We start from the raw sequence: 17,947 nt of genomic DNA on the forward strand, positions 1-17,947 counted from the left end.
AATACACATAGTCTTTGTATTGTGTATCAATTTACCACTAGATGTCAGCAAAGTACATACTACGAACTGGAGCAAGAGTTTTGTCACAAAGGTTGCACATAAAGACACCATGACAATTTAATAATCCCAGTGGGGAAATTGGGTCATGTTATTATATTATAGGCTTATTATGTTTATATTATAGATGTACCTGTTTTTGAATACATTCTCTCTTACTTGGAGAGAATGTGATAGACTACGCAGAAGCAGTGGTTCTCAAAGTGGGGTGGGGAGACCACCAGGGGTCCCTGAGTGGGCTCCAGGGGCTCCCCCCAGCAAAATGACTTACAGTTAAATTTCATTACTACTTCACTCCCCACAAGGTGGCAGGACAGCCAAGTGGTTGGTGAGACCGTCCGGGTTTGATCCACTTTGTGGGTCGTACCTTTCAAAGCATCCTTGAGCAGGATACTTATCTCCTATCCAACAAGAAGGATAAAAGAGAAATGACCCCCTCAAAATCAAACCCTTAGCACAAAAGAATATATAAGACTATAATGACTATTTTGATCAGAGGCTTCATTCTCCCCATTGTTACCTCCCAGTGGTGGAAAGAGTAATAGAATTTCCTACTCAAGTAGAAGTATTGTTACTTTGCTGATATTTTACTTAAGTAGACACAAAAGTACTGGTGTAAAAATCTACTGAAGTAACAGTAAAAAGTAGCTTATTTAAAATGCCCTCAGAGTTACTGAGTTCCTTTTTAGAAAAGAGAACGTTGTCAGCTGTGATCTTTTCCATGCAACTCTAAAAGGACGAGAGGACAGAGTTCAAACTAGATTCTTTTCATTGGAAAAATGAGAAATTACAAAATTAAGCAAAGTAAAGCCACATTATTCTTCTCTTCAATTCAATTCAATTCAAAAACTTTATTGTCCCACTAGGAAATTGGTTTGCAGCCAGGGGTAAGGGAATTACACAAATAAAAACAGATGACAATAACAAAACACAATACAGCATTCATGATCAAACATTAGGAACAGCAACAAGACAATAAATACACAAACTCCTGTCAAAGGGGAAATACAGTGAGTATACAAAGGCTATTTATTATTAAGCCTGTCAATAGCCACAGAAACAAAGGAGACCTTATGTCTCTTAGTCCTTCTAGCAGGCACCCTGAAACGGCGGCCTGAGGGCAGGAGCTCAAACTCCTTCTGCAGGGGATGGTCAGGACAAACCAGAATGGAATTGGCCATCCTGAGGACCTGCTTATTATAAATCTCCATGAGCTGGGCCTGACTCACTCTTCTTTGCTGATTGACCATTCACTGTGAATCTCTGTAATGGATGTGATTTAAAATGTAGTGAAGTACAATACTTCAGCAGAAACGTACTTAAGCAAAAGTACAATTACTGACTTTAAAAAATACTCCAAAGAGTACAAAAACACAAAAAAAGCAACTCAATTGCAGTAACGTGAGTGTTACTTCCCTATAGAGACAGTTATGAAATTCTGTGCAGTCATATCTGTGGTGGCATGGTAGTGTTCAGGCTGCAGATCACTTCCAGACTCAGGTCGTATCATACCCATGCATCTGACACTCAACAGCTTGGTTATGATACAAGCCCGGGTCTGGCAGTGACTTCTCCCTCCTCTCTTGGCCTTTGTCGTCTCCTTTTTGTCTCAAACGTCATCTGCTTTCTTCTTATTTCTCAGACGATCCGGGTGAATAAGTGCATGTCGCTGTGCGGAAACAGGAAAAAATTGTTCACGTTGCCATAAAACCAATGCACAAATGCAGCAATGAAAGCCATTTTTACAATACATTCAAGTGATGTAGTGTCAATGGAGTGCAGTCTGCAAATTTGAGATAGATAAACGTGAAAATGACAAAAATGATAATAATAATAAAAGTTTGGCTTTAGAATTTAACGTTTAAACAAGACAAATATAAGTGAAGTAATACTAAACACTAGAAATGAAAACAAAAAAACATACCTTTGTATTTTGTCATATTTTCTGTATTTCTAGGAGATTTTCTCTGGCACTTTCCTCTGCACTTGTCCTGCAAAGGAAAAGAGAAAGGCATGAAGAGAAGATGAAGAGTTTCTGAATGAGGAAGAACAGGAGTGGAGGTGTTTTTAAAAAAAAAAGAGCAGGGGGGGCAAAGAAGGGGAGGAGGCGATTTACTTGTTATCCCTCTCTTTATCCCTCTCCTTATCCTTCCCCAGATTAGCTGTTCTTCACTTATCTGAGTTTAGACTGTAGTTTGCGCAGTCTTTTGGCTCTAATCCCATGTTATAGCACTGTTTTGGCTGGGATTTGGAGGATTGACCAGGTAAATCTTATATATCCAGATTAGAGCTCATCCCAGTGGTGGGGGTATTCTTAAGATTCCAGTTTGCTCTAGCAGGGTGGATGGTTATGGGCCTGCTTGGCATGACAGTTTGTAGGTTAGAGGGTTTCACATGGAAGCTCAAAAGAAAGGCCACAGGGAACAAATGCAGGATATTTAAGTGGCTGCCACCTGCTATCCTTATTATGAAGCCTTTGAAATGAGGCCAACTTCTATATAGTTTATAGCTGTGGTGCTTTCATTCAGTCATTCAGTTCAAAAAGCACATAAAAAACTGTAATTTGTTGAAGTGGAAACAGTCACATTACAGTATCTAAGTCTAAATATGATACACATTTTTAATGGTAGAGTGTATTACTTCATATTTAGCCTTCAAAAGAAACCCTTTTTCACAAAATGAATGGTTGTTCAAAAATCTGTGATGGTATTATTGGTTGGAATTTGTATGTATGCCTGAACCGCTGAAAATACATTATTTTCCGGTAAGTAAAAGTAATGGGATTTTGATATAAAAGTGCAAGAAAATGTAAATTTTGAATTTGGTATTTCATGTTAAATAGGTGTACGTTATGATATGGAGAAGTCATGTTTCACTTCATTGTAACTTTATATTCATCTTGTAAAATAACCCCAGAGCATGAATCGACAAAAACTAATCTAAGACTTCTTCCTGCAGGCAGCCAGCTGGCCTGCTGCTGAACTGTATTGTTCCTCCTAGTTAGAATGAAATACTAGAAGGAACATTTTCATTTCTTTATGAGAATTAACATTTTTTGTTCCATGTCTCTAAAGCCATGTCTCTCTCCCTCTCCCAGTTGGTCCTTGGTTGTCCTTGGCTTTGAAAGATATGCAGATAATGCAGCCATCTGTAACACTTTTGAATATTCAAATGTCGGAATGATCTGGTTGAAGGATAACATTCACACTCATAGAAAGTCAGAGGAATGGCACGTGTCACACCGCCTGTCAACAGGTACCAAGACACTTCATTTAAATATTTCACAGGAATAACAATTTTATCCTGTCTCAAAGCCTGTCTCAATGCAGCACACACACATACATATACACACACACACACATGCTGGAATAGGCTCCAGCCCCCCACGACCCTGAAAACAGATAAGCAGGTAGAGAAAATGAATGAGTCAATCAATTATTTTATTTATCTCAAAAAGTGATTTTAAACACTCATGTAAGTCAATAACTTTCACAGTTACCAATCTCTCATTAGGTTCCAGCATAGAGATATGGCTCAACATTCAGGACAGATGTCATTTACATAACCTCTGTATTGCGAGAGCTTTGTATCGCACAGAGTGATCTATGTATAAACTGATTTTGCTCTTTGCAAGATGTTAAAATGCGACTGAAAATACTTACTTTAAAATGAATGAGACAAGTGAGACATGAGATGCAAAATTGGATTTTGTGATTAAATTTCATCATTATCTTTTTACTTGTTTCTTCGTAAGGGTTCAGTTGTACAATGCGATCCTAATTGTTTTGGAGCTATAATAGTCCCAATAAACAAGCATTAAATCTCTCTATTGTATCATTTATATTGATTAACAATATAAATGCCACCCAGTATGATTTATATATGGTGTCTATACACTACTACACCAGACTCATACACTCTATCTGTATTTTTTCAGGTTTTTCAGATTGTATTGTATTTGATTCCATTAGATATCAGTGATTGCTCTTGAATTTCTATCTTTTTCTATGACCAGATAAAAGCCCCAGCTTGCATACATGTGTTCTACAAATAAATCTGCAATCTACAACATTATTTTTGAATAAAGCTTTTATTTAGCCATTTAGCCAATTAGCTTTTATTTGTGTCTGTCTCAGTATGTTATTCTGTAGGACACTAGCCAACCACACACAGACACTAAGTGGTAAATTGATTGATTGGTATAACCAGATTGGTTAATTACTTGTTAAACAACAGTTTGTGAAAGGTATAGGGAGAATCGTTGCCTCTAGTCTGCTTTTTCTTATCCTATATGTTCAGAACTCAATATGTTTCCTTTATATTTTGTCTTTGCTGCTCATGTACAAATATTCAATTTTTATGTGACAGATTGTTGGAACCTACATAAGACTCTTTTAGCCATCTATTAGAGCCACCAGTTCAACCAAGGCAGCTCAACACAGGAAATTAGTCAGCTATTTGGGTAGGACAAGTGTGGATTCATCACTGCAGAGCACAATGTTGTTCTCTCTCCACTCTTTTTCTCAACTGCAAAAACTACTACTCTTTTGCTCTTACTATGCTATCACTCTCTCCACCTATACATATAACCCAAATGATCACACTTTCAAGCTAAGTAGATATAACCATACACCCACTTGTGATTGAATTTCATAGATTTTGACTGAGAACTGATCATTTCGCCACCAATACAACCAATCAATTTTGTTTGTTAGCTGCTAACCATAGTATCTGGTTAGCTATCATTGTCGACATAAACACATCTGAAATGTGCCCTAGCTAATGTATCTAGTTGTGGCAAGTAATTGCATGTTAACTAACATTTTGCTAGCGCTAGCTAACGCTTTGCTAAATTAGCTTGTTGGCCATATAGCTAGCTAACAGCCAAAAAACAACTGTTGGTTCAGATTAACTGACCTGACTCTTCTCAAGGTACAACCCGCATTCCATTGTGGTTCTAATATTCAGTGTATTGAATGCACACATTAATGCTCTGACTGGTTTTCCCCTCTTCAGTTCATCATGGAGACGATGTTTGGGAAGAAGAGATGAGGCCTCTGAAGTTTTCTCCAAGACTAAGACCTCTATATATAGCTACAATATATTTTAAGGGAAGTACATTTGATAGCCATTCCATTAATTGAAACAAGTCCCAATGAATAATTACCAATTATGAAACGTAAGATAACAGTGACTGTGGTTATGGGAACACGCCCTGCCAAGACCTTACAGTGACCTCGCTACAGTGACAAGAAACACACTAATTAAACTAATTGGCTATGATTCAGCCTAATCCATTTCAATTACCACCGCTGCTGTTAGCTAACTCCACCTATCACTGGGCCTTGACAGCACATCCTTATAGTAAATGGATTATATGCGAGAAGTTAAAACGTTGCTTTTGAAATGCAGCAAGACATCCTTGATCCAAGGAGGTTTTATGCATTTCAGTGTATATTACGTTTCCGTATCATATTGTTGAACTATAATACACTTGGACTGAAGTAGCCCTTGCTTTTCAGTGGCTAGATGTTACATAAAGTTGAAGATAAGAAAAGTACACTCACTTTTGAAGTATACTGACACCTTTTTTTAAATCCATTTTACATCATACAAACAACAAATGGATGAACAGAGAAGATATATCTAAATTTTCTCTCCACAATCACAGACTGTTCAAATGTGTCCATATGAAATATGATTCCTGAACTTAAAATTTTCAGTGTTTCCATGGTCAGTCAATTTAAAAGCTGTAATTGATATGATAAGAGTGCAGATATTACAATGCAAAAGATAGATTTTACCATTACAGTTCATATCCTGGATACAGTTTTTTGTACTGCTGCAAAGTTGCCCTAACAAGTCTTTGAAAAAGAAAATTTGTAATGTCTCAAATTTCATGACTGATTTCATGAATGATTTGAATATGGCTCAAAAAAAAAGTCTCACTTTGTTAGATTGTAATGTTAGATCATCAATTAACTCAAAAGAAAGGAAATCTGATGTAACCAATGAGTCGGAGAATACTAACTAGACTCCACTGACTGCATCCCAGTGTAATTGGAGTTTGTAATTAATGACTTAATTGCTTGATTGATTTGGTTAAATGAGAGTTTACAGGGTTAATTTAATTGACAAACCTTGTATTTGACTCTGCCATGTCATTCCCTGCCAATTGTTCTGCTCTCAGGCAGGGTTAAGGAGCTAAGCCGCTTCAAGATAATGAAAATTGGATTGCACAGTGATAATTGAGTGACCAGCTCAAGATGTCGCATGTCATCCCCCCTCCCTCTCCCTCTTCCTTCCTGTTCTCTTCACTGTTAAACTGTCAAATACAGGCAAAAAAGGTAGGTAGCATTGTACTTCACTTCAAATTCCTAAAACTACCTTGACATGACCTGTATATTATTGACACGTAGTGTGTACTGTGCTAATATCTTGGAGGCACTGTACATATTCAAATAACTCATCAATCATCAACATCACAACTTCAGTTGTAACCCACTTACCAAACACATTAAATACATAAAAATCCTCAGAATTCAGTATCTCCTATCTTCTGCAGTCAATTCAATATAGGTAATGTGCCTTTAATGGCAATTTGCTTTATAGAACTTTTAGAAGTTTGGAATGCTATTTCCAAATGCCACAAAAGATTGTTCTCTCAGTGAGGATGTTAAAAGACACAGAACACATGACACATTAATTTTCCACAGTAGGCTACAAAGATTCTACCTTCAATACAAAGGCTAATTTTTCCAAATTCCAAATTCTAAAGAAAACTTTCAATAGTCTTTTTAGTACACAAGAGACCAATTTAATAACCACTCTTTAAAAATATAAGAGCAACAGTTCATGTATAAGGGATATGATTTGGATTTTTTTTGCTCTGATTAAGAAAAATACTGAAAACTAGTTTGAGCATCTATTTATTTAATTTTACAAAATGAAACCACCACCCTCTCCAATTTTTAATAGACCAAAACAGATCCCACTTCTGCTCTCCTCAGTGAGGTGCTATCCTATGATTTAATGTACTGTATGTATTTGCGATATGATCTTTATACATTTCATTTAATTGTTCAGTTATGTTTTTTGTAACTTAATTCTTCATGTAAAGGCAGTATTGCATCCCAGAGTTTCCTTACCATGGAATAGGTGCTGTGAAGAAAACAGCTGCTAACCCAAAAGAGTTTAGTATTGGTTTCAATGGAGAGATTTAGTGTCCCATAGTCTAAATACTGTTTAAGAGTTTTTACCACCCTAAAAGAATAAACACTGAAGTCTTTTGCATGAAATATGTTCAATATGTTTAAATTGAAACAAAATATTGTCTATCAGTGACTTAAATCTAAAAATACTGGTATTGGTATCTTCAAAACCCCATATAAGTTGAACCATCGTATATATAAATCTATACATATATAATGATGTGTATTACAGTATGTGATATTAACCCATGTAAAAGTGGATCCTGCATATATTCTAAGTCCCTTTCTTTCCAATCCTTCCCTGATTCTTACTGCCAGCTCTAAATGGGATTATACTGTTGTGCGGACGACACCCGTAGACGGAAGGCGAATGTGACGACAGCAACTTAAGCCCAAAATTTGTCCCAGCAATACGATCAGGAGATCTTCAAGGGAAGCTTGCCCCATCTGTAATCTTCAGCTTAAGTGGTTTATGACTGTTTAAAAAGGGGCAACATGAGGGAGCCGCATAGATAGCCGCATAGCCAAGGAGCCAAGATGGGGAAGCACTTCCACCTGTACGAGAACATCTCCAAAGTGGATCCCTTCGAGGGGCCACAGTACTACCTGGCTCCGCTTTGGGCCTTCTACCTGCAGGCTGCCTTCATGGGTTTTGTCTTTTTTGCTGGGGTACCCTTGAATTGTATTGTTCTTTTCGTGACAGTGAAATACAAGAAGCTGAGGATGCCACTGAACTACATCCTGGTCAACATTTCGTTCGCAGGCTTAATTTTTGTCACTTTTTCTGTGAGTCAAGTATTCCTCGCCTCCCTGAAGGGATACTACTTCTTGGGCCATACCATGTGTGCCTTAGAATCTTGCATGGGATCTATAGCAGGTATAAAAACTGATCTACGGCAATGATAGTTATATCATCTGAGAGAAATGTAGGATCTATTCAATTCAACTATGATGAAAAGCTTGTTTCTACTGTGTTCCATTTCTTTATTCACCTCATCCTCTACTCTTCAGGGTTGGTGACGTCTTGGTCCTTGGCTGTCCTTTCATTCGAGAGATACTTGGTCATCTGTAAACCCTTTGGCGCCTTCAAATTTGGAACCAATCATGCTCTAGGTGCTGTTGCCTTCACCTGGTTCATGGGGATTGGGTGTGCCACCCCACCATTCTTCGGTTGGAGCAGGTAACTGACGCACCCTTTTTCCAAGATCATGTGAATATGGGTACAAATGTTCTGTGTTAGGGTGATAAGAGCGATCTTAACAACATTCTGCTTGCTTTGCAGGTACATTCCTGAGGGTCTAGGCTGCTCCTGTGGACCTGACTGGTACACCCACAATGAGGAGTTCAACTGTTCCAGCTACACCTACTTCCTCATGGTGACCTGCTTTATCTCACCACTCACCATCATCATCTTCTCCTATTCCCAGCTACTGGGGGCGCTGCGTGCTGTGAGTCTAACTGCTTGTACACACTGCAAGCAACTTGGTTGATGGGTCACTCTGGGCAGTATGTGGGCAATTGTGTCTATTTAGTGGACTCATCAAATCATAACATTTTCTATGATTTGGTATTGCCTTTCATAGTGCTACATCTTGTTGATGAGTTAACAAAACTAGCTAGCAAGCGACAATAATTAAGTATCATTAATGAAAATAAACACAAGAAACTCAGTTACTTCAGAGCTTACCATCGACCCCAACCATGGATGCAATTCCTGTCATCTTTCATTACAAGTTGTAGAGAACTGGGAAGCTGTGAATGGCTGTAATCAACTTCCATTTTGCACTTGTCATTTGGAACTATTGTTCATGAAACAAAATCACATCTTTAAGGAAACAAGGAAGCGTGGAAATCTGATTGGCAGTTGACAGCCGATGACCATGGAAAGTTCAGCAGTGGCCAGTTTTTCTCAGCTGACAAACTTGTTCACGGTCCACACATTTGCTGAATTTCCACATTTTGAAGTCACTCAGCTCTACAGGAAACTAATGGACTTCTGGTGACTTGTGTTGCTTGCGGTGTGAATGGACATTAAGCATTGTGCGACCAGAAAAAGGCAGACGGTCGTTAAAATCATTTACCTGTCACGGTTTGATTGATTCCATTGATTTCCTTGACACATGGTGTTTGCATTTGTTCAGGTTGCAGCCCAGCAGACTGAGTCAGTCTCCACCCAGAAGGCAGAGAAGGAGGTGTCCAGGATGATCATTGTGATGGTGGGCTCCTTCATCACATGCTATGGGCCCTACGCCCTCGCAGCCATGTACTTCGCTCACTCAGCAGATGAGAGCAAAGACTATCGCCTGGTCACCATTCCAGCATTTTTCTCCAAGAGCTCCTGTGTTTACAACCCACTCATCTACGCCTTCATGAACAAACAGGTGAGTAGACAGAGGCAGAACGACAGAAACAATCCTACACTGATTCCTGTCTGTGAAGTTACAGTATGTCGATGTGGTTGTTTCCTCAGTTCAATGCCTGCATCATGGAGACAGTCTTTGGCAAGAAAATGGATGAATCTTCTGAGGTTTCTTCCAAGACTGAGACCTCCTCAGTCTCTGTAGCTTCTTAGTTTTTGGGATACAAGAGGATAAAGAGGATCGAAGATGGAAGACACTTTCCACCATCTTCGAAATGGGACTTTTCCAAAATCTGACCGCAGGTTTGGAGGTATGCTGCATTTTCCCTTGTAGGCAGAGAATAAATGCTTATAACTGGAAAGTGAAAATGTGAGATACTAAGCTCATAACAACAGTAGCCAATAAGTTCAATTCTCATGACTTCCACCCTTAGATCACATGGGAATGCAATGTATAAATGCAACAAATGGTTCAGCTTCTGATGCTGACATGTATTATACTGTAGTACATCTTTGTATAGATAAAGGCAACAAAAAATCAAATAAAAATATTTTGAACTTTTATTTTCAAACTTTTTTTGTCTCTCCTAGTCTATGACTTACTCTTGAGTGCACATATTTATGGGAAATTGCATTTTGAGTTTATTTTGATGTAATAATTCCACTGTAACATCTAGAATGAATAAAGCATGTTAATGTATGTATGATGCACTTTTGAAACATGGTGGACAGTTTTCTTTTTTCGACCCACATTTTCACATTTGGCAACAGTATAGTCTTTAAATCAATCACAACATGAGGCTGAAATAACTAAGACACTATAAACAATTTAATTAAAAAAGAAAAAAAACACATACACATACACATTTAGTCAATTTTGTGTTTTTATTTAGAAATCAGCTGTGAAGGTCAAAGTACAGCAGTTAGTCCAAAATATGAATAACCATACATTGTCTGTATGCAAATTCAAGAAAAACTGATATGTAAATGTCAATTTTTTTACAATGTCTCTGATGAAGACGTAGATTAACAATTCATAGGATTTTCAAAGCACTGATCGCTTCATCTTGGTTCTCCAGCAGCTTTGATTTTTCAACCCGGATTGAGAATTCTTACATCACATCAGAACTTGATTTCTTAAATCTTAAATTTATCAGTGATATGGAATGACCCAATGGCATGATAAACAGAAATCCAGAAAAGAAAATAGGAATATACAGAAAGTCACTGATAACTGTTGTGAGGCATGATTGACAAGGCGAACACAAGGCAAACAGGGGCAGAGGTCAGTAACATGGTCATACCTGCCCTATAGTGGATTCTTCAAAAGTAGGACAAGACAATAGTACATAACAGGATCAGGACATACAGAGTGCTAATGTTGATGAACACAGTGATCAAGGCACAAAAGAAAAACTGGGCCTTTGTCGTCTACCAGCACTACGAGGAGCAGTAACGACACTAAGCACCACAAAAAGGACGGTATACAAAGAAATGGAATGACTAGCAAGTGCTTGTGAGAACAAGTCAAACCTCAAAGGGAAACACAATGACCAGTCAAAGCTCATTTCGCTTCACTGAGCATCATAATATGTAACAGAACTCTCAAAGTAAACACCCAAAACAAATGCATTGCTCTTCAGACTAATTGGACGCGCTAGTCTTTGAGTGCTGTAGGTCTCGTACAAAATAAATTATAGCATTTATCAAATCAAGTGTAAAATTGTTTTATCTATCTAAACAAACTAAGTCTCTAGAACTCGTCATGCCGTATTAGCGCCTCCCCAAAGTCGGTTGCTTGGCTTCCGACAAACAGGTCATACTTGTCCACGATTTCATCCTTGGTAAGCTTCCCATCCTGTAGAAACAAGGACATGCAAAACAGTTGTTAAATAGGCAAACATTTTCAGAGAGAGAGCACAACAGAGAGCAAAAGAAAAGCACTGAGATTAGGGTTAGGACCAATAGTTTGACGCCATGGCCTTTTATTAAAAATTGGGTATCAGCCAGTCAGTGACCTCTGATGTGATAGATCCAATGCAATTTGTTTGATTACATATTTATTATATATTAGTATATATTAATATTGGTAGTATTATCCTGAATTTCAATGGAGAGTTTTAGTGTCCCATGATGGTCTAAAAGTTTCATAGACATTTCCAGCCTGCCAAGAATACAGTTTTGGGGGAAACACTGAATACTTTTTTTGATTTTTAAACAACTTTTCGAGATAACACACCTTATCGGAGTCGGACTCGAAGACCAGGTGTTTGGCTTCTGCCTCTGAATGGTCATAGTCATTGGGCAGTATCCAGTCCAGCGTCTCCTCCTTGTCCATCTTGCCGTCTTTGTTCTTATCCCTGAACTCGGTGAACTGCTGACGCTCTGTTGCCACCCACTCTGGCTCTGGCATGTCATCATTATGGTTGTACATGTCGCCTACGAAAGAGTTATGGAAAGGGATGAGAAAACTGCTATATTGACAAAGGAGAAACATGTCTAATTATTCAACTGGTACGTTTAAAGTAATAATCCACCACATTTTCAACCAAAACATCACAATTATTTACCAATGTACTCATCAAGGTCAATGAGGCCATCGCCGTTCTTGTCGATGTCTTCTATTGTTTCCTGTGCGGGTAAGCAGACAGGTATAGGTGTCATGAAACTAGTTTCTGATCCTGGTTGCGTTTCTTGGAATCACTTGATTTTAGAATAGAATACATACCTGCACCACTACGTGCTTCATGTGGTCGTAGTTCTCAGGGTGCAGGAAGGCGGTGAACTCTTCTCTGTCTGCCTTCAGGTCACCGTTCTTGTCTGCTGCTTTGAAGCGCCTCTCATCTCTCGCCATCATCTTCTTATGGTCGTACTCGCTATCTGGTTCATCTATTGGGTCAAGGGGGAATGGATGGGATCAAAACACACAAATGTGGCCTTATACAAACGTTAGAAAGCGACACTTGTCGGAACCAATGGCTTCTAAGTTCCTTGCCCTTCCCTCCTTACCCTGGTAGGTACCATAGGTGACGTTGTTGTACTCCTCCAAGGAGATCAGGCCGTCATTGTTCACGTCGAAGTCCTTCCACTGGTTGTCTACGTTGTCATAGACGTACCTGTTCTGAGCGTTCTTGATCCAGGTCTTCAGCTCCTCCTCAGTGACGAAACCATCCTTGTTATCGTCTATCTTATCTACAATGAAGCTGGAGAGAAAAAGAAAGGTTTGTCCAAAGTGTCCAATGGAACATCAGTACCAATTCTACTAGTTTGAATGGCATCGTTCTCACCTGGCCAAACAAACTAAACGAGGAAACGCTCTAGAGTTCAAATAAACCGCTCCGAACATGCTTGGACTTAAACTTGCACAACCAGTTTATGATCATTCTGCAGCAGAATCCAGTAAGCAGAAGTACATTTCCAGTTTGTCTGCCTCGTCATTGATTAAACATATTTACAGGAAGATATCTACTGCCTGCTTCCTGGTGTGTCAATCTCTAAAATCTGCCAAACATCACACAGGCGGTTTGCATTTGACGCTACAATATCACCCTCTCTTCGCTTTCTCTTCAAAGTCATTATGGATGATGGCAGCAAGAAAAGGTTCAATCATCCATCGGGACTTAAGGACGCTTATAAATAGCTGAATCGTAAATCCACTCACCCCAGTCTGTGCTTGCTCTCTTCTGGTGTGAGATCATCAAAGCTCTTGGCCTCTCCGTGGCCCAGAAAGGCCTCGTGGTCGTAGTCGTAGTTCTTGTCATCGTCGTGCTCGAGGTGGCTGAGAGGTTCTTCGTGGTGAATGCGGCTCTTCTTCTCCATGGGTTTACTGGTGGCGTAGACGACGCAGAGGACGAAACACATGAGCAGTGGCCTGATCATCCTGTGAGGCAGAGGGAGAGATTCACATCAAATTCATAGATGCAGGATACAGGATGCAGACACAGTCGGAGAAGCGGTACAGACTTTTCCATGACACTGCATGATACGGTCTCGTGCCTATTTTGACTTGGACTTATTTCCCTCCCAGCACTATATGCAATTTAAGGAATTATTCCTGCATAAACTTCTATACATTGATTGGTCAAAATCATACAGAGCTCCTGCAGATAGATCTACATCTCTGTTGGTCCTAAAGAAACTCCTTCAGTATCATTTTTTCCATTTGGAAAGACATGCACAGTGTTTATAGCCTTTTTTGGTCTTGGTCTTGAATAGGACTTGATTTGCTCTGGTCTCGGTCTTGACTTGGTCTCCACCCCCTTTGGACCCGGTCTTAACTCGAACTCGACTGAACCTAGTCTTGGAATTGACATGGACTCGAGTAAGGCTTTGACTGCTGCCCTGATGTATTAATATGTGTTGTTGTTAGCGATGCTGAGGACACACAGCATCAGCAGTGTTAAGAGTGTAGACATGTGGCTAAGGTGGCTCTGCATGACTTTCTGCTCATCATATCAAATTACAATATGATGCAATGTAATGTTGCAATCATAACCTGATGCAGGGCAACATCACAGTTTGGTGATAACCCTTACCATAATTAATACAACTTATAGCAACGACTTTGTAAATGATTCCCCAACTATAAATACTAACACTGAAAGCAACAACAGCACAGTGATCAGTCTGGCCACTAACCTGAGTTGTAACAACCATGTATGGTAAATACAATGTTATGACCACGTCTGCTGTCTATGACTGAGCTGTATAGGAATGCGACATGTACGCCATAGTTTGCTTATCATTCATCTCTGCACTGACAAAGACTGCAAACATTACGAAAGGTTTACCTACCTGGATGATGGTTGCAGTCGGACGCTGTAGAGTGCAAACCGCTTTTCTCAATTCACCAGCCTCCAAAACACAGGCGGCTTTATCCCATCAGTCAACAGATCACACCCCTGCGTCGACGTCCCGTTTCCTCCCGGACACAGCCAATCAAAACCCGCACACAACACCTCTCCCGATTCCATTGGTCCACTTCAGCATCAACGTTTTCAGTCTGTGTCATCATGCATCGCACGGAGGGCTCGCTCATCGCACTTGCTTGTCATTGGCTGTCGTAAGCAGAGTTCCGTGTATGAGCCAATCAGGGTTAAAGGAGCGGATACGCGTGGAGAAAAGTCTCACCGCTACCTGCCACGTCCACAATCTTTGAAACGTAGATGAGTCTGTTGTATTTGATAAAAAGACAAGTGCAGAAACAACAGTACACACAGGATGTATACAATGTGGCCCCTTCAAGGGAAGACAAATATTTATTCATTTCACAACTTTCTTACTGGAAGAGTGTAGGATGGTATTCATAGATTGTTCAATACCAATTTATTTTTTTATCTGTAGACTTGCATTTCCAAATCTGAAATACATCACATCAATTAAAAATGATAAGATGCTGCTTGCTTCTATTACACTTAAAGAAACCAAAAACCTACTGTAAGTAAAAGGCCATCTGACTTGAAAAGTTGACTGACAAATAGGATAGTGTTTTGAAACTGGTTGGATGTTGGATGATAGTTACATCATTCACATGTTATAGCTATAATAAAGTCAGCAAATATGCAAGAGATTTGCCTTCATAATAACATGTTTTTAACTTTTGCATTCACAAAGCACAAGGAGACCCTCTACATTTACATTCTTCTTTTAAAATGTAAGATTACGCATACATTTTTAAAAAATATCTCTGTCTGTGGTCAGCAAAAATAACTATGGTGTTCTTGGTGTTGTTATGTTACATTATGATACAGTTATAGTGGGTGAAGAAGAACAGAAATAGGTTACATAGGTATAAACATGGATTACAGTAAATTCTTATTAGTGTGTCTTTGTGGGTGTTAAAATAGGCTCACTGATGAAACATATGATGCAGACTGTGTACCTAGGAATAACATAATTACAATTATTAAGATAAGATAGCACTTTATTAAATAAAATTCAGGTAATTGGTGGACAATGCCAAGGAAGTCAAGTCTGTAATGTATTACTTCATTAAACAACAATAGAAAGGCTACATTTAAAGTCTTGTAGATAATTTTTCCTTGTGTGCGCCAAGACAACCTACTCCACCGTGTTACATAATTACATCCTCTGTTGATTCACTGGGTATCACTGCCTTCCAAGGAAGGGATTCACTAGTCTTGTGCCCATTCGAATTGCACATGTCCCGTGTCCTTTGTGTCCTGTCCTGTCCAGGATAGGACACAGCCCAATGTCAGCCCAAAACGGGCTGACATGAAAAATGACAAGCCTTGCATTTTACAGCCTCATGCTGAATAGTCCTCATAAATCACTTCCTCAATATGGCCTCAGCAAGCTGTGAGACCTCAGCTGGCAGTGGCATGTCAATTTAATACCATAATAGATTGCGGGGCCCCGATTGGCAGTGGGATCTTACTAGGCAGTGGAAACTCATTCAGCAGCGGGCAAAGAGGCGATGGAAATTCGGCAGGTAGTGGGACCTCGATTGGCAGTGGACAGAAAGGCAGTGGGACCCTAGTAGGCACTGGGCAGAGAGGCAGTGGGTCCTCAGGTCCTCATCTCAGTGGGCAGTGGACCCTGAATAGGCAGTCGGAATCTAGTATGCAGTGGGACCTCCCACATCAATGGGCAGTGGGACCTCTGTTGGTAGCGGGACCCCAATAAGCACCAGGCAGAGAGGCAGTGGGTCCTCACTAGGCAGCAAGCCCAAAGTTTCTTTCCATGGAGTTGGTAGAGAAGGTACAATTATCAAACTCTCTACTCCCCACATGGAGATGTCAATATTTCAGTATCATGTAATACACACCAAGATAAAGTTTGCGAAAGTTTGTGTAGCACTTGTTCAATTGGTCAGATTTTGCCTGACCAAAGGTTCGTTACATGTGAGCTAACTGTAACTGTTGTTACATATGAAACCAAATATGCCTGGAGACAAATATACCTTTCATCACTAATAAATTATTAAACTGAATCTCAAACTATTATCAGGAAAAAAGCGAGGTGCAAGAAAGCAACTGCATGAAGCAAGATGCAAAAAAGCGAAATGTAAGTTTATCAATATTAAACTATGGTATATCCTGACTTTACATGCAGCCAACCACAACCTTCAACACCCGGAAGAGTGTCATCGACATAGAATTTAAACCGGACAGCATCATGCTGGTGGGCCGAATGCGACAGCTTCTCAGGGTGAAGCTGATTTTCTTCGGTTTAGCAATCCCAAACTCTGAATTTAGGCCCAGTCAGCACTAACCGTCAGCTGTGTGGCAGGTGAGTTCTATAAAAACTGGATTGCTACTCTACCAGTTTGTGTTTGCAGTTTGACAGTTTGACAGTTCGACTGTGAATACCTGAGGGTGTACTACGTGTCCATAGCTGCTAGGATGAATGTTGAATTAGAGGAAATACATACTGTCACAACTTAGTGTGGAGGGATGTCAGAGGGAGTTGGAGGGATGATGTTTTTTGACATTGTGTTCTGATTGGCCTGATGGGGGCGCTATAATTAAAAGTCGAAATTTCTAACTTGGACAGGCCATCACTGTCCGACTGACACAAAACTTGCCACAAAAATCCAGCTATCCTTACAAATTACACTGATTGCTCTAACAGGGACGAATGCAGTGTTGAGATGCATTATTCACACAAGTTTAGTCAAAATGTGATCAAAATTGGTCAAAATTTGGTGTCTGAGATATGACAGAGCACACAAATCTACAGACAAAAACCATAATTATAAATGATTGACTAACCTAAACAATGACTGCATCCTGTGTCAGGGACGACATGTTTACTTTTGCCTTGTCAGGGATTGCTGTCATCTCCGATGCTGTATCCTTGGTCCTCAAAACATACTAGTTCTCATTTTCTATGCTGGTCTTCCAACCTGAAGTCTCCAGAACTCCTGCTGGGCCTCCAGTTTTTCCGAGGCCATTGATACTGCATGTGGTCCCTTGGGTGTGACTGTTGGCTGGCTTGTTCCCCTGGCTGTTCACTCTACCCTGGGAAGTGTGAAAATGATGTGGTCAGTAATCTACTATGCCTGCACTCTCAGCCAGCCCTATCACAGCCAGGGTCTCTTTCCAGAACAATGCCGCTACTGATGAAAAACAGTCATTCCCATCCTATTAGGTAAAATAATATACTCTGACCATGCCGCTCTCGCAGGCTGCAAGAGGAGGAAAATGGTCAATTGTTAGAAAGTTTGATTCAGATTCAGGTACTATGTGCATTTTTGACCCAGAGGGAAATTTGCATGAAGTTTATGAAATGTCACTTTACAGACCTTTGGAAGGATCAGTATGTTAATAGTACAGCATCTTTGGCCACTTTCAATAAG

General features: G+C 39.7%; 2 protein-coding genes across 2 annotated transcripts; one reads left to right on the top strand and one right to left on the bottom strand.

The window, feature by feature from the left end:
* The first annotated feature begins 7,805 nt into the window (after positions 1–7,805).
* opn1sw1 (opsin 1 (cone pigments), short-wave-sensitive 1) lies at positions 7,806–9,840 on the top strand. Its single transcript, XM_071912075.1, has 5 exons — positions 7,806–8,145; positions 8,280–8,448; positions 8,551–8,716; positions 9,410–9,649; positions 9,739–9,840. Exons 1-5 carry the CDS (start codon positions 7,806–7,808, stop codon positions 9,838–9,840), a joined length of 1,017 nt encoding a protein of 338 aa, XP_071768176.1.
* Positions 9,841–10,493: 653 nt separating this feature from the next.
* On the bottom strand, positions 10,494–14,546 carry calua (calumenin a). Its single transcript, XM_071912071.2, has 7 exons — positions 14,422–14,546; positions 13,289–13,507; positions 12,637–12,830; positions 12,356–12,516; positions 12,198–12,258; positions 11,867–12,066; positions 10,494–11,485 (listed from the first exon to the last, which is right to left on the bottom strand). The coding sequence occupies exons 2-7, from the start codon at positions 13,504–13,506 to the stop codon at positions 11,381–11,383; spliced, it is 939 nt and encodes a 312-aa protein (XP_071768172.1). The 5' UTR covers position 13,507; positions 14,422–14,546; the 3' UTR covers positions 10,494–11,380.
* Between the last annotated feature and the right edge of the window lie 3,401 nt (positions 14,547–17,947).

Source organism: Centroberyx gerrardi, chromosome 24 (genome assembly GCF_048128805.1).
Source record: "Centroberyx gerrardi isolate f3 chromosome 24, fCenGer3.hap1.cur.20231027, whole genome shotgun sequence".
Classification (NCBI taxonomy): domain Eukaryota; kingdom Metazoa; phylum Chordata; class Actinopteri; order Beryciformes; family Berycidae; genus Centroberyx; species Centroberyx gerrardi.